General features: G+C 38.2%; 2 protein-coding genes across 2 annotated transcripts; one reads left to right on the top strand and one right to left on the bottom strand.

Annotated features, from left to right (window-relative positions):
* The first annotated feature begins 285 nt into the window (after nucleotides 1–285).
* LOC311291595 (guanylate-binding protein 2-like) lies at nucleotides 286–8,769 on the top strand. The gene is made up of 11 exons (XM_084410707.1): nucleotides 286–499; nucleotides 604–800; nucleotides 1,756–1,883; nucleotides 2,099–2,208; nucleotides 2,319–2,512; nucleotides 4,931–5,173; nucleotides 5,310–5,587; nucleotides 5,992–6,204; nucleotides 6,861–6,963; nucleotides 7,177–7,370; nucleotides 8,024–8,769. The coding sequence occupies exons 2-11, from the start codon at nucleotides 608–610 to the stop codon at nucleotides 8,243–8,245; spliced, it is 1,878 nt and encodes a 625-aa protein (XP_084266833.1). The 5' UTR covers nucleotides 286–499; nucleotides 604–607; the 3' UTR covers nucleotides 8,246–8,769.
* Nucleotides 8,770–8,915: 146 nt separating this feature from the next.
* LOC311291591 (guanylate-binding protein 2-like) lies at nucleotides 8,916–23,376 on the bottom strand. Its single transcript, XM_084410701.1, has 11 exons — nucleotides 22,979–23,376; nucleotides 19,139–19,356; nucleotides 18,922–19,049; nucleotides 18,732–18,841; nucleotides 18,444–18,640; nucleotides 18,057–18,299; nucleotides 17,774–17,922; nucleotides 16,025–16,156; nucleotides 13,918–14,130; nucleotides 13,263–13,365; nucleotides 8,916–12,757 (listed from the first exon to the last, which is right to left on the bottom strand). Exons 1-11 carry the CDS (start codon nucleotides 23,284–23,286, stop codon nucleotides 12,357–12,359), a joined length of 2,202 nt encoding a protein of 733 aa, XP_084266827.1. The 5' UTR covers nucleotides 23,287–23,376; the 3' UTR covers nucleotides 8,916–12,356.

The following is a 23,376-nucleotide window of genomic DNA, read 5'->3' as shown; positions in this document are numbered from 1 at the left end:
GTTGTGACCAGTGATCTCCCGGCCGTGAATAAAACTTAATTTCTACAAAGAGCAACTTGGGAGTCGTGTCAGGTAGCCTTAAAGGGATAATTCACCCTAAAATGAAATAGCATGGGTTTTCGATTTCGACCCTCTGAAACGGTTGGCATCGTAATAGTACTGCAATACAGTTCCTTTTTTGTAGCCAGTAACCCAGAGTCTATGTTTAGCAGGTTAAGTAAAATGGATGATTTCTGGGAAACCCCTGCCTCGACTGAGCGAACTCACCCCACCCAAGTGGTGCATACTGCATAGCTGCCTACTTTCACTTTCACTCGTTTCAGCGTGTCTGGTAGCCTAATGACTCAGAATAACAAATTTAATGACGGGAGGAGCCTCAACCTAACGGGTTCGTGCAGTCTAGAAGTAAAGAACCGTGCATTCGCTTTCTGCTGTTAAAACAACAAATATCTTCGCTAACGCCAGACAGTCTCCTTTGCTCCATCGCACTTTCAATAAGGTATTAAACATTCAGATTTAATCTTTTATGTGTAGGCCTACGTATGAAATCGCGGGAATGGCTTTGTTTTAATTTTGTTTTTATCGTGCGTTTTGTTTTTTCGCAGTCATGGCGTGTGGCGGTCTCATGTCCGCTCCGGTGTGTCTCATTGAAAATGATGAAAATGGGAAGCTGTGTGTTAGGAAAAAGGCCAAAGACATTCTGGATGGGATAAATGAGCCGGTGGTGGTGGTGTCTGTGGTGGGACTCTACCGTACGGGGAAGTCCTACCTTATGAACCGCCTGGCAGGACAACAGTCCGGTGAGAGAAACTGCTGAAAGTCGTGTTGTGCAGTAGGCTAGTAGGCTACATGGACGCACAGTAAATGAGTATGTGTAAAAGAGTAGCTAACTGCATTAAGATGGGAACATGTATACATGTAAACAATTATATATTACAAATATAAGTTAAAATATTAATAGTAAGAATAAGGGTCTTTATGCTAAAATCTGTGCCCTGGACAATTTATTCAGATTAATTCAAATGAATTTCGTACCTTAAATTAAAATGTATTCAAAAAATATTTTGTGGGGCATAAAGTAAACCATTTTACAGAGAAACAACCGTCCTGAGATTGTAATTATGAAAAAGTATAAAAAGGTGCACTCTAAAACCTCCCTGACACTGTTGCTCACAGAATAAATTGATCATAACTGACTGAATAAAGCATTTCAACAATGGCATCTGCAACTAAAAACTGTGATTATACTTTGTAATAGTTAACAATATTATAGGTCAATCTGTAATGATTATTTTGGTTTCTCCTATTTCCACTGAGTAACTATTTACATCTTCACCTGTGACTCATTTTGTACCTGACACTCTGAGGAATGCTTAATGGCCGGAATGCATCAGTGTGTAGTGTTTTAGTAATTTTCTAATGTTTCTAGAGTGAAGCCATGATGTGAATAAAGGCTTTTTTTTTTACTTTTTGGATCTTTTTCAAAAAAATATTACTGATATTCAGAAAACTTTTGTCAGGTTGTGTTACCAACATGCAGGAAACCATTTTGTGACAATCATAAAACTGGATATGGTATCACAAACGATGGATATCATCTAAAGCTTTTTTTTTTTTAATATGATGTTTTTGAGAAACGTATAAAACCAACGTGGATACAAATATTATATTTCTTGAGTTCTGGATTGGCGAGTAGATTTAAACATTTGTTTTTTCCTCTTGGACATCCTTAAATGTCATTGTGATTTGTCTCAGGCTTTGCTCTTGGCAGCACTATTGAATCAAAGACCAAAGGCATCTGGATGTGGTGTGTCCCTCACCCCTATAAAGAAGGACACACCCTGGTGCTGCTGGACACAGAGGGACTGGGTGACGTGGAGAAGGTGAGGAGGAAAACTGCATCCATAGCAACATTATCTATCTCTATAGTCTACCATCACCTAGTCTTGTGCTTTCACTTTCCATTTAATAGATGAGAAAATTCACTGCACAGAATTATTTAGACATTACACATCGGTTTTAAACTGAATGGTCTTTTGCTACTAAAGGTAAATAAGTGGCCACTTATTCTGTAGCTGATGGACTGTTTATGTTTCAGGGGGATGAGAAACATGACACGTGGATCTTCTGTCTGGCTGTTCTTCTCAGCAGCACTCTAGTGTACAACAGCCAAGGGACCATTGACAACAATGCACTGGAAAAGCTGCAGTATCCTTCCATCCTCCATACACAATAAACATGCACATTCACTGTAACAAAAGAATTGAAAACACTCTCATAGCATTAGTGTAATTCTTCCTGAACAGAGCTTAATATAGCTACGTTACAGAGCTGACGGAGAACATTCGTGTGAAGGCAGAAGTGAGTCGAGACGAGGACGAGTCAGAAGATTTCATGCGTGTTTTCCCATCGTTTGTCTGGGCTGTTCGTGACTTCACTCTGGAACTGAAAAAGGGGGATGACCTAATAACATCGGATGAGTATCTGGAGAGCTCACTGAAACTCAAACCAGGTGAGACAAAAACATACTCTTTTACCTACAGCCAAAAATGCCATCACAGACAAGTTTTGTCTTGTTGAAATCCATTATTATAGACCAATTTGAACTAGGTAAGAGAAAATTCTGACACGTTAGTCATAATTGCAGAAATAATGACTGTCTCCAAACAAACAAGTTTTCCCTAAAAAAAAAAATCCCCAAACTCATTCCTCTGGCTTAGCTTAAAGGCAGGGTAGGTAGGATTTATTAAAAATTAAAGATCCAAATTTGTTAAAACTTTCTATATATATCAATACATAATTAAAATGTAAGAACTCTGAAAAAAAGAGTATAAAAATCAAGTGACTCTAGACCGTTTAATCTGTATTAAACACAGCTCATTATTTCGATTCGGGACGAATCAAAGGATTGGCTTAGGCGACTGTCACTCTCTCGCAACCATGGCAACCACCCTTTTGCCACACAGCACCTACCCACTTGCGCGCGACCGTTTGATTTGAGGAGTGCGAGAGGCACGGAACCTGATCACACCTCCGTCCAGTAGATGGCGGTAATGCACTATGTTTGCAAGCTGCCAATAAAATCTATCGAAGAAGAAGAAGAAGGCACTGAACCTAGGAATACCAAAACAATGGCAGAGAAAGAGCAATCTAAATTTACAGTACCGGCATATGCAGTTAGTGAAGGCAAACCAGGCAAAAAAATGCCCCTTCCCCTCCGCTTGTCTCAGGTAAATAATGCGTCCTCAGCTCAGCGGTCGGAGTCGCGCGTTCATGTGTTTTGGGGACGTGGCTTTGGAAGAAGCACAGAAATGAGGGGGTGGAGTGAATGGAAATAATGAGATGTCTTTAAAACAGTCGTGAGAGGTCTACAGACACTCGATTTTGATACTTTCTTTTTCAGAGTACTTACATTTTAATTATGTATTGATATGTACATAAAGTTTAAACAAATTTGAAAAATAAAATTTTTAGACCATTTCTACCTACCCTGCCTTTAAATAGTAAGGTAATTATCATAATAATCTAAGACAGAAACATCAGAAGAAATACATTAAAAAAAGACACTTGCATGACACCGTACTTTTTATTTCATCGGACCCTACAAGATAAACACGGTACTTTTTGGCACAACATAATCCCATTAATATTACGAGACAATAAAATGTGACTTTAATAAGGGTTCAACATTTGAATTCTTACACTTAAAAACTGAGGGCGAATCTCCGCGGCTGCATCCGGCTGCCATGTTTACATCACCATAGATACCACCATCACCACAAAGCTCCTCCCTCCCGCACGCAATGGGTTGTGGGCAATATTAGCCGTTAGAGTGTGCATTGATCTGCACTTCGAATTCTAACCGGAAATAGTAGACCATCCGGGTATCTTTGGAATACTCTTTTCAACATACTACGATTTGGGACGTACTAATTCTAGTTTCGCATACTATTTAGGACGGATAGTATGCGAATTGGGACTCAGCAAATGTCTAAAAATCTCCACCCATACGTTTTTGTTACTCAAATATGCAATCTAAAATAAGGATTTTTTTATTGCACATTTAATGAGGAATGAAACGGATATTCTGATTACATCACTTCCACCTATCACTATCACACTCCCTAATGTTATATTTAACCCTTGTTTAGAAGCCTTTCCCTCTTATTACACAACAAAGGATAAAAAAAAAATTAATAGAACGGTTTTAACAATTAATAGGCTGTTCGTGGTTTGTTATGCGCTACTAACTTTATCCAATGACCTATCTTTTATCTGATAACGTCCCCTAAAACTACTAATTTAGAGAGCAATAATCAAATAGCATGCTTTAATACACAAGTTCATTTGATTCAGATGTACTGATAATATAGAATCTTATTCTTTAAACGTCTTACCTTTTAAAAGTGCATCACAAACGGTCTGTTCTACCGCGCTGCTGCTACTTCCGGGAACTATTGAGAGGCTCCACGAGCCGCCATTGCTGTAAAAAAAAAAACGTTCCATTGGAGTCAATGGAGTTGTCGCAACTCTCTCTCTCTATGGCTCGGACCGAAACAACCCTCTAATGTCAGAATGTTTATTTTTAAACCACAACCTTCTAAAAATGATATATTTAACAATATATTTTGTATTTCTCATCCAAACAACGTCAAACTTGGCACTGCACTTACTCGTACCCATAGCGAGACACCTGTCGAGTTTGAAATCAATCGGACTAACGGTTCGAGAGATATGCGAATAACTGACAGACACACAGACATACAGACAGACAGACGTTTCTGTAATTTATAGATAGATGATGACGTTGCAGCTGAGATATGCCACTTTACCAGGACACAGCCTTCCATTTGAGAAGCACCCATAATGTATATAGTAGGCTATATATTATGATTTCATAATTATGTAATTAATAATTGTACTTTTTTAGGGAACTCACCTCAGGCTGAGAGGTTTAACCTGCCCCGCCGCTGTCTGCGTAATTTCTTTGCGGTGAGAAAGTGCTTTGTGTTCCCTCGGCCGGCTAGTACGCAAAACATGAGGAGAATGGAGGAACTGGCCGAGGAAGATTTGGATTCAGAGTTCCTTGAGCAGGCAAAAACGTTTTGCCGTTACATTTACGACAACGCAGAGCCAAAAGTCGTCTGCGGAGGCCGTACAATTACTGGAACAGGTGTGTGCCACCTTAGAAACCCTTATAGAGAACACATTTATAAAAGTTTTTAATCTCTTTTGAGTACCAATAATCAATGGACTGTGTATAAAAACAAAGAGGGTTAGCTGAACTATCGAGTTGTGTTTCCTGATAGCTCTGGGGAATCTTGCTGAGGTTTACGTAGAGGCGATCCGCAGCGGGAAGGTTCCATGTCTGGAGAACGCAGTCGTGTCTCTGGCTAAGATCCAGAACGTCCGTGCAGTGGATCAGGCCCTGGAGTCCTACATGACCGAGATGCTCAGCATGGCTCAGCTTCCTATGGACCCTGCAGATCTGTCCAACATCCACACAGTCGCAGAGAAGAAAGCCATTGAAGGTTTCATCACCATGTCCTTCAATGACAATGATCAGATCTACCAACAAGAGCTCATGGTAAAATTGAATTCTCTTTGTGTTTTATTTTGTATTTGCATAGAGGCGATAAGATTTAGCTAACTTTTTATACATTTAGAGAAAAAGTCCATGTTTAATACAAATGAAGCTTTATAATGATGTCAACAAATTATGTTAAAACGTAACTTGCATTAGTATTGAACCCGACATATTCATTTACAAACTTCTAAGCACTTATGAACAGAAGAGAACCATCACAAACACAAATGCACCTATTAAAATTCTGGGCCAACACTATGTTGCTGTCTGGGAATCCATGTGCAGTATTCCCTTCATCTCAAATAAAAGTATAAAACAATTTCTCTCTCTCTCTCTCTCTCTCCCTCTCTCCCTCTCTCCCTCTCTCTCTCTCTCTCTCTCTCTCTTTGCTTCTCACAATTTAGAGGAAGATTCATAATGAATATGAAGACATGTGCCTGCAGAATCATCAAGCATCTCAAATGCAGTGTGAGGCTGTTCTGCGTGAGGTGTTTGATAAACTGGAAAAAGGCATTTCTGACGGATTATACCTGAAACCTGGAGGACACCGACAGTACAGAGACATGCTCGCACAGCTGGCTGAAGAGTACAGGGCAAGAACGCAGTCACAAATAATGGTACAGAACACGTATGCATGCTTTGCTTGCATTTTATTGTTCTGGATGGCCACAACAGCATGAAACAGCACTGATAAACATCCGTAATGCTGATAAAGATTAAAGATAACATGACAACAGCTAACAGCGATGAAACTGAAATATGAAAAATTCTATAATTTACTAAATCTGTGCTTTTGTTATTTTCCTTAAAGCATAAAATTAGAAATTTTGAAGAATGTACTTTTTATTCAAACAGTATGTAATGATCAGGACTATCAAACTTGAAATAGGGCAAAAAGCAAACAAACAACATGACTTATATGTTAGACTCGATATTCCAAGTTATGCAATATGATACGGCTTCACGAGATTTGGAAAATGGTGCACAGGTAATTTGGGCAACTTTTATGATACTTTAATTATTGTTTCATTTTGAAGCTCGAAAGCCATGGTAACTAAGAACTTTGTATAAAAAAATAACATTTCCTCTTGAAAAAATTGACACCATGTTGGTTTGTAACAACATGAGGGTTAGTAAATTATAATATATTTAGTGATCTTTTATATATTTGGGTAAACTATTCTTTTAAATATGATTTGTTGCTATCAAAACAACACTCCCATTTTTAAGAAACAGATATTTTGAATGATTAGGAATGGGTTTTTTTTCACAGTGTGAGGAAGTGTTGAGTATGCATTTGAAAGCAAAGGAAGAGGCTGGAAAAATGATTCTACAAGCCGACGAATCTCTCAGTGCAGCGGAACAGGAAAAAGAGGGTACAATTCAAATCATCTGCACTTTTCTGTCAATCAAGGCTGGTTATAGACTGTACAATGACTAATCAGAGCACAAAACAGAAACAAACAGATTTTGTGATTAACTTATAGCTGCAGTAGCTCACACTTTCATTACTATATACTTCTCGTGTGTATGTGTGTATTGTCTAGCTGTTGGGTCAGAATGAGTAATCTTTCTCTTTCTCTATACAGTGCAGAGATTAAAGAATGAGATCTTAGAGCAGCGGCAAAGAGGCCTAGAGGAACAGAACCGGTTACAAGAGCAGGCGTTTAAAGACATGCAGAGAACCCATGATGAGCATGTGAATCAGATCATTCATCAGATGGAGAGAGAGCAAGAGAGAATGAGGAGAGACAATGAACAAGTCCTGGAAGCCAAACTGAGGGTAAGAACAGTACACTGACTCTAAAAATTCTCACATGGTCAATGTTGTGCTTAAAGGAGAACATTTTGTTAGTAGAATTAAGAAAAGACCAGTAACAATTAGGTATGCAAATCGATATAGGAAACGCATGAATTTCATCACAAACTCAGATGAAACTCTGTAAGTTGAAGTAATTGCTGTTGGTAGGCTGTTTTTGAATAGGTGAACATTCTTTCAATGGAATATGGGAGAATTTTTTTTTTAATAATAAAATTTACTAAAGGTTTGAATAGTACATTAAGCTGTTTGGTCTGAATTAATTGCAAGGTGTAATGCTCAAAGTTAGAGGGATATTCAATGTTATGTAATGTTTTTGTAATCCCAATATACTGTTGCTTGCAAGCACCATTATGAATAAGAGGAAGAAATGATTTAATTAAGCAGCATTTCAGCAAATGTATAATTTAAGTCATTAAATGCATATATACAGAATAAACAAAAGTAAGAAGTAATGTAGAACATATAAAATGTGTATGTTGCTAACTATGTAGAATATGGGTGATTTTTGACATGCTTGATTAAATGTATTGTCTGAGTTTTTGAGGTTTATTGAATGTGCTTATGGTCAAGATTAGGAATAGACATTCTTTATTCAGATGCTGTTTGTTTTGCAGGAGAAGGAAACTCTTCTACAGCAGGGCTTTCAGCGGGAAGCTGCCCGGATGCAGAGCGAGATTGACAGCCTGAAAGCTGACATGAATGAACAGGAGACGTCCCAACCCTCCACGATGGGCAAGGTTTTGGATGTTATCGGCACTGCGGCGTCAATGTTCTTGCCAGGCTTCGTCCCTAAAGCAGCTGGGTTTGGTCTATCCTGGCTCTCAAAACGGTTATGAAAATGAATATACATTATTCACACACACTCACCTAAACAGGCTATATGTATAATTCTCCAACACTGCCTGAATTGTCCTGTTACTTGTCATTGCTTGTGAAATTGTGTTGCTGTTCTCCTAGATGGCATTCATCTTTAAAGCCCAGTTTATTAACTGCCAAGCTTGCACCACCAACATGTTATGAACTATAAGCTGTGCTATCAGAGTGATGTGAACTTTTCCATATAACTTTAAACTGATTCACATAATCTGTGAATCCTGATGTAAAACTTCTCGGGAACCTTTAAATGTATAGTTTGATATTTGGCCATATTGAGATTATGGCATTGGCCAATATATGTGTCCAGTTCGCAGATTAAGAAAAGCCTTGTCAGTGGACAATATAATTGTACTTTTTATGTTTAAAGTTTTAGTTAACAGACTTATACCACTTTTTTATTGTTTTTGTTTGCCTGTAAAATATTTTTTCCCTGTAGGCTTAAAGTGGTCTGTGAAATATAATAAAATATTTTATTTGATTCAGACTAATTGTGTTTGCACAAAATAACAATTATGATAAATTAGTTAAATCATTTATATTGAAGCACATAACTGTATTGCACCCAATAGAGCTTAAAAGTAAGCAAGAGTTGCTAAGAGATTTGAGTGTAACAGAAAACAAAAAGTCCAAACATTTTTAAAGGATGACTTTTGGTTGCAGTTAGGTTCAGTGTAAGAATTTACAACCATAAATTAAACTCAATTAAAATGTATTCGAAATTATGTAAATAAAACAAAAACCTACTTGTTATTTTTTTTTTATATTTTGACTTTAGATATTCTGTCTCTAATGTTCGAAGGCTCTTAAACATAATACAATTTTCACATAGTACAAAGAAGAGGGTCCTGGCGGTCTCATTAGACGCCGAAAAAGCGTTTGACCGGGTGGAGTGGGAGTACCTTTTCGATGTTCTTGATAAATTTGGGCTGGGCTCGGATTTTATTCAGTGGGTTAAGCTCCTATACAGGTCTCCTGCTGCCCGGGTCATGGTAAATGGTTCGGTGTCTGATATTTTCCCCTTGAGTAGAGGTACACGTCAGGGTTGTCCCCTCTCACCGCTTTTATTTGCACTTGCTCTCGAACCACTTGCTGAGACTATTAGGAATCACAATGGACTGTCCGGTGTAACTTTAGGAGACATTGAATACAAAATATCGCTTTATGCTGATGACATATTACTGTTTATCACCGAACCAGAGAATTCTATACCCGTTTTGGTAGCAATTATATGTCAATTTGGTCAAATTTCAGGGTACAAAATTACCTATGACAAGTCAGAGGCCCTGCCACTGGGTGACTTTGGAGAACGTGCAACCCTTGTCAATTTTCCATTTAGATGGTCGAGTGCTGGCTTTGTTTACCTGGGCGTCAGAGTATCAGCTAAGGTTGAAGAATTGTATAAATTGAATTTTAAGCCAACTTTGACAGCAGTTAAATGTGATCTTAAAAGATGGTTCGATCTCCCTCTGTCATGGATGGGCAGGATCAGCCTGATAAAGATGAACGTGCTTCCCAGAATATTATATCCAATGCAAATGCTACCGCTTAGGATCACTAGAAGGGCATTTTTAGGTATAGAAAGAGAGCTTATTTGAGAGCTCTCTCAAATTTCATATGGCACGGAAAGAGACCTAGATTAAAGATGAAGACTTTACAATTACCCGTTAACAGAGGGGGCCAAGCCCTTCCCAATTTTTTGTATTACAACTGGGCCTGTCATGCACGCATAATATCAGGCTGGCTCAATAATTTTCTCCACCAGGAGGGAACCCTGGTAGATGACTGGTGCTGTGCCCCTTTCTCCCTCATCAGTCTTATTTCAATTGACAAAGGTGAAATCATGGCAGAGGTTAAAAATAATCCCATCATGCTTAACACTCTAAAGACTTGGCGTCATATCACTAAACATGTTGGCCAGAGAGGCTCTTCATTAGCATTACAACCTATAACCCAAAATAAAGCTTTTCCTCCTGGTGTGGGGAAAAGTATTTTCAATTTTTGGTACTCAAAGGGGCTAAGATTTGTGGGTAATTTATTTGAAAACAGTAATTTTATGTCATTTTCACAACTTCAGAATAAATACCAAATACCACACAGCCACTTTTTTGGTTTTCTTCAGGTTAGACATTTTGTACAGTCCACTTTCAACAGACCAATCAATAGAGAGTCCAATTGATGGCCTCCTCCTTACTTTTAATTCAATTGCTTGCTTCCAATAACAGAACATTTATTTCACTCTTTTATGAAAAACTGTACTCTCTTAACTGTGCCAATGTTAACAAAAGCAGGGAGTCATGGGAAAAGGATTTGGAGGTTGATCTTGATACTGATACCTGGTCAGATGCATTTGAATCTGTTAAGAAACTGTTTATGTGTAATAGACTTAGAGAGAGTGAGTACAGGATATTGCATAGATTGCAGCGCACTCCTCATTTTCTAAACAAGATTAACCCCCAAGTCTCTCCCCTCTGTAGGAAGTGTAAGAAAGAAGTAGGGACCTACTATCATTGTATTTGGCAATGTCCCTTAATACTCAGGTATTGGAGGAATATTTCTCATGAGCTAAGTTTAATTTTTCACAAAACAGTTAAATCAGAACCAGTCTTGTTCCTTCTGAATATACATTTAGAGCAGCTCTCTTTATCTGCAGGACAACTGTTATTAATGGGTAAACTCTTACTTCTAGCAAGGCGTTGTGTTCTGTTCCAGTGGATTGAGGAAAAACCTCCCTCGGTCACACAGTGGTACAGAGAAATATTTAAGGTTTTTCCTCTGGAACGCCTCAGTGCCATATTTAGGGGCAATACCAACTTGTTTTATAATGTTTGGCAACCTTTTCTTGATCACCTTCCTGGTGATCTTGCTGGTTTGCTACAGGATGGGAGACCACATTTTGTCTTCACCAATAAGTCATAAATTCTTTTGAAATTTCCTTTTCCTTTTTTTTTTTTTAGTGTGTGTTTCGTTGTAAACAATAATGTAGGTTATGTGATGTGCAATTTGTGTGTGTGAATAATTTCCCCCTGTTTTGTATGTTGGTAATAGCTGGGCTTGTTGGTTTGTTGTCTGTGTAAAATCAATAAAATATATATAAAAATAAATAAATAAATAAATATTTTGACTTCTACAAAACATACAAAACTAAACTACAACTTATGTGGAGTATTTTATTTAGGTTTTAAAATATCAATATGTATGTTTAAATGAAATGTTTAAAAAAAATTCCACATCTGTGAAATGGTCCTTACAGTAGCATGCTTTGTTTTAATAATCTGTCTAATCTGTGCCAACAAAATAAAGACAGCAACTACAACCATTCAGAAGTTGAACTTGTAATATAGCAACTTAATAAGCATGTTGCTTTTTAAAAAGGCTTCAAAATTCATTTTTAGGTATGACTGTGTTTTTATGGAACAGTCTCTCCAAGTAAAGTTCATCACAGACCTTATTTTACACATCAGCTATTCTAAAAATCACTAGGAAATTCCTGAGAACCCATGAAAAATTAGCCTTCCGGATTGGCCTATAAATTGATGTCATGATGGCGCGGTTCAAACTTTACATGCGACCATTTCTTGTATTCTAAATCCTCACCCTTGTTCATAATAAATAATAAATGGAGTGAAGTTGTTGTTTACATCAGCTTCTAAAGCTGAGGTCGGAGTCAAATTGACTCCAAAAAATGGGAAAAGGAGTTTGTGACGACAACAGCTTCAAGGTTTATGAACGTACAAGTTAAACAATGATGAATTTTAATCTGATGAATTTAATGATTGTAACATTGTTTGAAGAATGCAATGGTTACTTACATCCAAACACAAACAGTAGGCTATGTGAAATGAAGGTCTACTAAATACAGGCAAACTTGTATGACTTACTACATGCTTAAAACTATGGATTTTCCCATAACCAGCAACACAGTACATAATGTTTGTGCACAGTACAATAAGTGACTCTACTCAAACTAAATATAATCTTACTAAATAAAACCTACGCATGATTGAGTTTTATAAGCTATAACTATAAATGAATCAATTTGTAATTCAACAGTGATTTGCACTGAAGGGGTATTTATTTCCTTTTGAGTCCTTTCATCAGCACCTTGTATTGGAGTATAGAAGGAAGGATTTCTGATAAAGCTCCAGCAATAGGCATCACATATTCCTTCATAAAACCGCCAGAACTTTTCTCTTCCTTTTCTTTTTTAAGATTCTTTATCTCATCATCCAGAAAATCAGCTTTCTCCCTAAAGCCTTTGTTTAGCATCTCCGCCTGCTCCTTCAGTTTGCTGTCAATGGCTCTGTCCATCTCCTGCTGCCGCTGCTCCATCTCCTGGTTGAACTTCTCCTCCATCTGCCTCTTTTGGTCCTCCTGTCGCTCTTTTTCTGCCCGCATCATTCGTTCACTCTCAATCCGATTCTCCTCTTCTTCTTTACACTTCTGTACCAGCAGAGCATTCTTCTCCTTTTCTTCTGTCAGTCACAATAAAAAAGGAGAGAAATGATGTGAAACATGATGCTAAGTGAAAGTGGAGAGTGAAATGGTGAAAGTGGCGTGACAGCCAAGTATGGTAACCCATACTCGGAATTTGTTTACAGCATTTAACCCATTTAAGTTAGTGCACACACATTAGGAGAAGTGAGTAGTCAACACACATACGCACACTGCAAACCGTGGACACACACACCCAGAGCAGTGGGCAGCCATTTAGATGCCTTGCTCAAGGGAACCTCAGTCGTTTCCTGCTGGTATTGTGAATCAAACCCGCAACCTTCGGGTTACCAGTGTGACTCTCTAACCATTAGGCTACAACTGCCCTTGTGTTAAACTGATACTAAACCTCCTGAATCTGAACTTCAAGATGCTTGAAGAATTTGGGTTTGGTTTCCATTTCATTATGCATTTTTTAATTAAAAATGCTGCAGGATGAAACCGCCTGATGAATTACAAATATTCATAAGGTTGGTAAAGACTTACCTTGAATCTTTCTGTCGTTTTCAGTGAGTTTTGTATCGGTGTAGAGGATACTGTTTGCTTCAGCTCCTCGCTCATTCAGAAACTCATTCAGCACGGCCTCAGCCTGCACATAAACATATATATTTAGAGTACATCTATAGGCATACCCATAACCCTATGTGTATTTAAAGAGGCTACATGCGATTTTCTGAAATTTAAACTCGCGACTGACACCTGTGGCCAAAAAACGGAACTGCTCTTCCTTTCTGCTCGCTCTCGTACGTGCACACATCACAAGTCATCCGCTGCAAAGAAGTCAACATTATGTTTACAGAGGTAAGAACAGTCAAATACATATATTGTTTGAGAAACTAAGTTTGTTTGCTGACTAGCGGTGGTGGCAGAGTGATCTGAAACGTTTAACATGAACGCGCTTGACGTCACATCCGCAGACAGCGCGCGAAAAATCCGACCCGACAGAAAATAGGAAAAATAGGATACAGGCTTATAGGTGCACCCACTGTGAACTGACAAGGTGTCAGTATGCTCATCAGGAGATGTTTGAGTCATAAATGGTCAAATAAAAAGGCTATTGTTACCTTTATTTTTGGGGAAAAAGTTGCATAGCCTCTTTAAAGAAGCATTTCGTAAAAACACACACTGAAAGTGTCCTCACCGATACACCTTTGTTCGGTTCTTTGCGGTACTTCTTAACGATGGCGTCTCTGTCTCTGCAGTAAAGCTCATATCCTCCAGACTCACTGTACTCTCCATTCTGCAGCCGTTTATTCATGTCAGAGAACAGATTCTTCAGCAGATCTTGGCACTTTCTCTCTGAGGCCATCTCATTCTCTTTCAGCAGGCCTATATAGTGAACATCTATGTTTTCCTAAACATACATACACACATATACAGTACATATATCACATATACACACTGGAAAAAGTCTGTTATACTAGCTGAGTTATTGGTTAGGAATACAGTGGGTACGGAAAGTATTCAGACCCCCTTAAATTTTTCACTCTTTGTTATATTGCAGCCATTTGCTAAAATCATTTAAGTTCATTTTTTTTCCTCATTATTGTACACACAGCACCCCATATTGACAGAAAAACACAGAATTGTTGACATTTTTGCACATTTATTAAAAAAGAAAAACTGAAATATCACATGGTCCTAAGTATTCAGACCCTTTGCTCAGTATTTAGTAGAAGCACCCTTTTGATCTAATACAGCCATGAGTCTTTTTGGGAAAGATGCAACAAGTTTTTCACACCTGGATTTGGGTATCCTCTGCCATTCCTCCTTGCAGATCCTCTCTAGTTCTGTCAGGTTGGATGGTAAACGTTGGTGGACAGCCATTTTCAGGTCTCTCCAGAGATGCTCAATTGGGTTGAAGTCAGGGCTCTGGCTGGGCCATTCAAGAACAGTCACGGAGTTGTTGTGAAGCCACTCCTTCGTTATTTTAGCTGTGTGCTAAGGGTCATTGTCTTGTTGGAAGGTGAACCTTCGGCCCAGTCTGAGGTCCAGATCACTCTGGAGAAGGTTTTTGTCCAGGATATCCCTGTACTTGGCCGCATTCATATTTCCCTCGATTGCAACCAGTCGTCCTGTCCCTGCAGCTGAAAAACACCCCCACAGCATGATGCTGCCACCACCATGCTTCACTGTTGAGACTGTATTGGACAGGTGATGAGCAGTGCCTGGTTTTCTCCACACATACCGCTTAGAATTAAGGCCAAAAAGTTCTATCTTGGTCTCATCAGACCAGAGAATCTTATTTATCGCCATCTTGGAGTCCTTCAGGTGTGCTTTCATGTGTCTTGCACTGAGGAGAGGCTTCCGTCGGGCCACTCTGCCATAAAGCCCCGACTGGTGGATGGCTGCAGTGATGGTTAACTTACTACAACTTTCTCCCATCTCCTGACTGCATCTCTGGAGCTCAGCCACAGTGATCTTTGGGTTCTTCTTTACCTCTCTCACCAAGGCTCTTCTCCCCCGATAGCTCAGTTTGGCCGGACGGCCAGCTCTAGGAAGGGTTCTGGTCGTCCCAAACGTCTTCCATTTAAGGATTATGGAGGCCACTGTGCTCTTAGGAACCTTAAGTGCAGCAGAAATGTTTTTGTAACCTTGGCCAGATCTGTGCCTTGCCACAATTCTGTCTCTGAGCTCTTCAGGCAGTTCCTTTGACCTCATGATTCTCATTTGCTCTGACATGCACTGTGAGCTGTAAGGTCTTATATAGACAGGTGTGTGGCTTTCCTAATCAAGTCCAATCAGTATAATCAAACACAGCTGGACTCAAATGAAGGTGTAGAACCATCTCAAGGATGATCAGAAGAAATGGACAGCACCTGAGTTAAATATATGAGTGTCACAGCAAAGGGTCTGAATACTTAGGACCATGTGATATTTCAGTTTTTCTTTTTTAATAAATGTGCAAAAATGTCAACAATTCTGTGTTTTTCTGTCAATATAGGGTGCTGTGTGTACAATAATGAGAAAAAAATTTAAATGATTTTAGCAAATGGCTGCAATATAACAAAGAGTGAAAAATTTAAGGGGGTCTGAATATTTTCCGTACCCACTGTAAAAAACCATCTACGCCCCCCTCCAACTTCCCTAAAATACAAATATGTTCTTTTCACAAGGATGATATTTAAATACTTGCGCTAAATATAATTCAAAATAAAGCATAATGATTAAATTAACAAACATTTGCATATTTAAGAACATAGCTACATTATAATGAGTGTGCGTATAATTGTGCATTTGAAACTCACCACTAGTTTTATTAGGTGTTCTCCTTTTTCATCTTTAAAGGAGCGTTTCATAAACTCAGAGGTGGCCAGACTGCTGAACTTCTGGTGCTCCGTGGAAATATCATCCACATTTACTGGGAACTTGTTCTTCACCTGCAAAGAACAGCATGCTTTGTCACTGAATGGCTGTTACAATTAAATTAAAGTATTTAAATAAAAAAAGAATAACTCTGTGAATTTGACAAAGGCAGAGCTTTATTTATTTACTGAATATTAACATGTTAATTGGATAACATGATGATTTAAACTATGGCCTGCTGTAAGTGACAAATGTATATTTATGTGTCATTTTATTTAACATTATATCAAATTAGCTTTAGATATGTAAAGTACAGTTTGCTGAGTAACAGTGCTAACTAAATATGTGACCCTAGATCATAAAACCAGTCATAAGTCGCACGGGTATATTTGTGGAAATAGCCAACAATACATTGTATGGGTCAAAATTATCGATTTTTCTTTTATGCCAAAAATCATTAGGCTATTAAAGCTGCAGTCCACAGTTTTTCCTGTTCGCAGTTTTTCCTGTCCTGTTCCTGTTTTCCTGTTTCCTGTTTATCTCTGTTCGAAATCTGCAATTGCAGTTATTCGCGGAATTATCAACTTTACGTGCGTTGTGCCTCGGAACGGCACAGCGCGGATTAATCCAATGTTTTGAGGAGAATGTGCGGCTGTCAGTCACCGCGCTGGTGTAGATACTGTCATTCGCAATCACAGATTCTACTTTTTGGAAGTATGACCAACATATGAATTTTCACCGGAAAATGCCATCTGAACAAGTAAGTAACATCCACTTTGTTCTGACCAACTAAGGGAAAATATCATTGCAGTAAATCGCGCTGATTAAATCTAATTATCGCTTATCACATAACGTCAAACCGTGCAAATTATTCTTTGTTCTCAAATTGTTAATGTTAACAACATCAGCATTGCGTGACTACATTTAATGCCCTTCTGATATTTGTCCTTGTTTTCGCATGGGTCTCGTTGCAGTCTCTTTTTTTTCTCCGAAGTCTTTAGCGTTTTACAACAGGTGAATCTCCATTTGTCACTGGTGATTGTGGTTTGAACCTTTCTGGATCCGCCATCAAATTGATAAGTTAATCATATCAAGTGCTGTGAGAAAAGGCTATAAATCTCCACCACCAACATCCTCACACGCAATATAGTCTACTAGCCGAGACACTTCTTTATGTGTACAGATTATGTGACATAATGACGGAGAGACATGCTCGAATTTCCCGCGGAAATCCACCAGTACCACTGGAATTAAAACATTATTACAAGCTTAACATTTTGAACCGAGCTAAGGCAAGCAGATAGTTTTGAACACTGGCTGGTTATGTACTTGCTCAGAAATTTATTTTGGATCAGTTTTAACCCCAAAAAAGCTACGGACTGCAGCTTTAAGTAAAGATCATGTTCCATGAAGATATTTTGTAAATTTCCTACTGTAAATATATAAAACATTTATTTTTGTGAGTGAATGCAGCACAATCACGAACATAAATGGGCAACTTTCAAGGCGATTTTCTCAATGTTTCGATTTTTTTGCATCTTCTGATTCCAGATTTTCAAATAATTGTATCTCGGCCAAATATTGTCCTATCCTAACAAACCATACATCAATGGAAAGCTTATTTATTCAGTCAATTAAACTCAATTAAAAAGGTTTTGTGGTCCAGGGTCACATGAAATTGTGTGTCTTACCTCTTCCATCCCACTCTGATAGACTTTCAAAGCTTCTTGAACAGCTGCCTGGTTCTCGAGATTTGCAAGAGCAACCACTGCATTGTCCAGACAGGGCACCTTCCCACTGCTGATTGTATCCACATAAATCTCAACCAGGTGCCCGAGCACTGACAACACACAAACACATTTTACCTTTTCAGAAATATAAAGGCTTATGGGCCTGAAGTTCACACTCTGAACACTGAAAATAACCATATTTCCAATATCCAATTCCAATAACTTAAATTGGTAAAACACTCACATTTGCCTGTAACTCTGTGTCCTCCTTTCAGTGTTTTCACAAAACTCTTGTGAAAGATGTGGTCACAAAAACGACCCGTGACCTCCAGAAAATCTGCTACAAGGTCCTTTTCTTGCAAGCTTTCTAAGCGTTTCATGTTTTCAGGCGAGGCAGGAGATGGGAACACGAAACAGTTCCGGGATGGGAAATAGTTTCGGATGCATTGACGGGGCAGGTTGTAGTCGCTGATTTTCTTATTTATACCTAAATTTGGTTTTTATGAGAAAATAACACATTTTACCAAAGAAGATTGTGTCAACATTGTTTTATTGTTGTTAATATTTAGTGACTAATTATTTAAATTCACATACTGATGCTTGATGTTTATAGAATGTCTGTCTAAAATACCTTTCTTCAGCTGGAGGGCAAACTCAAGGTACTCGTCCTGAGTCACTTTCTTTCCATCAATTTCCAGTTCCAAGGTGAAATCTCTAACCACCCAGATGAATGATGGGAAAAAAAGCACAAATTTGGAATCCTCTTCCTCCTCGTCTGCTGCTTCTGTCGATCTGATCTTGATCTGCTCGGCGAGCTCACTAACGTAGCTGCAGCACATTGAGAAATAACTTTATCTTGCAAAGTGTATGTTTGTATATTTGAAAGAGGATGTGGGTTACGTGGCCGATTAAAGGATACTGCAGATTTTCCACTGCACCGTTATCGATGGTGCCACGGCTGTTGTACACTAGAGTGCTGCTGAGCAGAACAGCCAGAGAAAAAATCCAGCCGTCATTCTTAGAGTCTCCCTGAAACACAGAATCTTCAAAATCAAAGAATCGACCATTTAACAATATTAGCAAATCTACAGCTCAATCCTTGTCCTCACCTTGTCCACATCACCCAGTCCCTCTGTGTCCAGCAGCACCAGAGTGTGTCCTTCTTTATAGGGGTGAGGGACACACCACATCCAGATGCCTTTGGTTTTCGACTCAATAGTGTTGCCAAGAGCAAAGCCTGAGACAATTTGAGTTTTTATTATTATTATCAGCACGATGTAGCTAAAATTCCCACATTAAGTTAGCGTGTCTAGACAGTTCTCTCACCTGACTGTTGTCCTGCCAGGCGGTTCATGAGGTAGGACTTCCCCGTACGGTAGAGTCCCACCACAGACACCACCACCACCGGCTCCTTGATTCTACTCAAGAGCTCAGTGGCATCCTTACAGACGCGGAGAGATCCGTTCACATTCTCCACCAAACAAATGGGTGAAGACATTGTTCTGGCATTAGACATGCTGGCTCTCTCTAGCTCTTCCTGTTTGCTAAAGGGGAAAATAGTCATTTGTAAACAAAATGTATAAAACCTGTAGACACAACATACCTCAAAACAATGAATTCTTCATGGACTTTCAAATATACTGTACCATTTACATTCTGTATTTGTAACGATCACCAGCTGGAGTGCCTCTGAGAGTCACCAGAGGGCACTCCACACCAGACTGATCACATCACAAACTCAACTTCCCATCATGCCGCTTACCTGGGACTGATTGCACATACACCTGCAGCTCATCCACACTCATCTCATCCACCTGCAGCTCATTCACATTCACCCATATATAAATAAACCTCTGTCACTCTTCAGTTCACTGCGAAGTATTGCATTGCCCCGGCGTACAATCTCTGAGCGGTTTCCCTGTGTTTGCTGAACTGTTACTGACCTTGGATTGTTTATACTGACTTCTGATTCTTCTGCTGCCTGTCTCGACCCCGATTGTTCTTTGGACTGTGATTCCTGCCGCCTGCCTCGACCCTTGCCTGTTATCTGTTTCTGCTTTGAAATTATCTCCATTGTTCTGACTGCCCCTGATTTACCCTGCCTGTTGATTATTCTAATAAAGCTGCAAATGGATTTTACTGCGTCCTCCACTTCGTAACAGTATTAGCCATTAAAAAAACTATTTTTATCTCTATAAAAACAGTGTGAAATGGTCACTGGTAGGTTATTGTCATTATGGTCCTTCATAGACCTGGGGCCTGTTTCAATAAGGAGGTTCAACCAACTCTGAGTTAAAGCTTGAATTCTGAGTTGACTTACCCTGAGATGGGAAACTCTGAGTTTTTGGTTTCAGAACAGCTGAAATGGGTTAGTTCAATCAACTCTGAGTTGACCTACTCTGAGTTTAGCGCGTGCACCACAACTATAAAAAGCCATTATCAATGGAGCGCAGATATTATGAGTCATCATGGCAACAGCGCCAGACAACAAGAGGTCTTCATATTTCTCACCAGCAGAACTGGATGAGCTTCTGCAAGCATATGGAGAGTACGAACATTATTTCGTTTATAAGTTATAAGTTTACATTTTAATTACTGTTATACAGTGATGGGTGTAATTAATTACCAAGTAATCTAAATACTGTAATTTAATTAAAGGGATTACTCTTAATTCTTCTGTAATTTAAAATTAAATCTGATGTCATTGTATTAGACTATAGAACAATTCTGTATAGACTATTTTACATACATTTTTAAAAGGTATGTTTTTAATGTAACCTTCTCCCTCTACACACTTTGGTCAATTCAAGAATAATTCATGCAATTGTATATTGTTTATTTGAAAGCATTAAAAGTGCTGTTTCTTGTCTCTCCTTGTATTGTTCAAGTGGTTGAGGTTGACATGGGATTTAGTAATTAATAAGTAGACCAATACTTTCTAAAGATAGTCATTATTACATTAATCTAATTACACTGTTGAAGATGTCATTTGTAGTTAGTAATAAGTAACTTACCCAACTGTTATAATATCTGAGGTGAAACTGGAAGAACAGTATGTTATTCAACCTAATTTTAATTTTCATGTAGGTGTAATCCTGCAGGCATTAAAAGAACATGGCAGCAACTAAAAATTTAATATAAAAACATAATTCAGTCAAGTAAGGCTTGAGCATATCATGGGTGTAGGCTACCTGACTTTACGTGACATATTAAATAACTAAATAGCATCCAGTGTCTAGCAGTGCAGCAGCATTTACGGCTGAGGGAATTCCTGGAGGGACTTCAGAGCCAGTCACTCCCGATGATCCAAGGGCCTTCATAAAATGTAAGAGGTTTACATATGTGTTATTTTTTTATATAGGCTATTTTTTATATTTCCATATATTTTACTTTGGGTTAGGATTTTTGTTGATCTCAACAGATTCTGGTGGTAATGTCTTTTGGAGCCTCCTGTCCCAACAGAACCCCAGGCAGTTGTAAGTGTCCTACTCAATACAGCAGAAATTATGATAAATAGTGTTATAAAGTGTACTCAACCAAATGCTCATCACATGGGGATAAAGAGTTTCTGCTGCCACAGAGAGGCCTACAGAGGTAATGTTAATATTATGTGTCTACACATCAAACAATCTACACATTCAGATTTTTATGTGGAGTAGCCTATAGAATCTAAGTTTAAATCTAAGTATAAACAGGTATTCTTATCTCTCCCCGCCCCCAGAATGTGGAAGAACAGCAGGAGGACGGTCCATCAACTTCTGGTGCACAGATCAACACAGTTCAGTGATTTTCAGTAAATGCCAGTTTAATTCTGTAGAATTTTTTCAGAACTACATTATGTAACTCTAATCTACTACTGTATTTTCAGTTGTCAGTTAAGGAGTTATATAGACTTCATTTTATATATAAAAAAAAAAAAGCAGTAAAAATAGCAATCTTTTATTTATTAATAAAATATTAATTTTATTAATAAAAAGGTACTGAAAGAATGAATGAGGTGTTTAAACACTACTTCCTCTTTAAAAAATGGGAGGAGACCGAAAGAAACTCTGGGTTTACCGAAGAAAACCTGCTCCTGACCAGGTTAGGTTCACAGAGTAAGTTACCATGGTAACTGACTCTGAGTATAAGTTACCTCTCTTTCAGAAACGGGTTTGACTTACTCTGCTTTCTTAGGTTTGACATACCTCCCATTCTGAAACAGAAAACTCAGAGTTTCCCTCATTTCAGGGTTAACATACTCAGAGTTTTCACTTAACCTCCTTTCTGAAACAGGCCCCAGGTCATCTTGTTAATTCTGTTCTTAAAACTCACATGCTTTATTATGCTACAAGAATTATGATTTCAGTATTGTCTGTCTTTCTGATTTTCAACACTGCTAAGGTGGAGAACAAATGGATAATAATAGAATAATAGGTCTCATTTATATGGTTTATTAAAATGTTATATATATATTTTATTTATAAAATAACATTATAAATAATATTTATCAACAAATCAAGCTTGAGACTTTTATGACTAGTGGCAACAATTGCTGCCCACTTTCATTTAGCCATTAACATCGCCACACCCCAAAAGGCCTACAAGTAAAAGACAATATTATATATTATTATAAATAATTTATTTAAATAATTAAATAACAGCAATAATACATTAAAACAGGTCAAAATTATATTTAAAATGTATCAACATTTTTGTTTTGGACTGCGAGTCAGGAGCACAAAGGAAAGAAACAACAAACGTCATGAGCTTTGAATGTGATTCTTTTTTTCTTTCTTTTTTTGAGACCTCGTGCGCCGCCTAAAGGAAAATAAGTTTGGTCTCATAGGAACAGTTATTTATCTGCCGCAGATATTTCAAATCCAAAAGGGATGAATTTATCAAAAAATTCACAAATTTAGATAATTAATAGCGTTAAATAATAATTATTTAAATAATAACGTTATATAATAAACAAATGAAAATATAATTAAGAATGTATGACAATAAAAATCACATTGTGAATAAAATGTGTTTCTGCACAATTAAAAGTCTTGAATGGACATTATACTGATAATATTATCGGTATAGCCTACTGATTACATTGGTAGCCTAAAATGTTTGCACTGCTTTGCAATTAATGAATAAATGCAAAATAAAGAAAGAAAGAAAAGAAAATGCACTTACATGACCCTAAATGTAACGTTAGCCGATAACGTGTCTGGACTCTGTATGATGAGATGATAGGCTACCGATGCTCTCTCTTTCTTCCACGATGCAGTCACAGCGCACTGAACGGAATTTAAGTTGTTTATCAGTAGGCCTATCCGCCCAGATGGATTTATAGCGGAGTTGACGTTAAAAGGTAGATTTCTGGGAAACCTTGTCCAGTAACCAATCCCAAACCGAACCAGCGGGTGCTTCGCTTTTAGTTTCACTTTAGTGTTATCATCACTGATTCGCCAATGAGAGAACGCGCCTCGACTCTTTAGCATTTATGGTGGAAAAGACAACGAACACAGAACACGCAGGAGGAGCTGTGTTAGCACGCCTGCATGGGCGTCAGTTTGTTTTGAAATGTGCTG

This window comes from Rutilus rutilus (assembly GCF_951802725.1).
Source record: "Rutilus rutilus genome assembly, chromosome: 6".
NCBI classification, from domain to species: Eukaryota; Metazoa; Chordata; class Actinopteri; order Cypriniformes; family Leuciscidae; genus Rutilus; species Rutilus rutilus.
The sequence above is the reverse complement of the archived record's forward strand: the minus strand, read 5'-3'. Positions and strand labels throughout refer to the sequence as shown.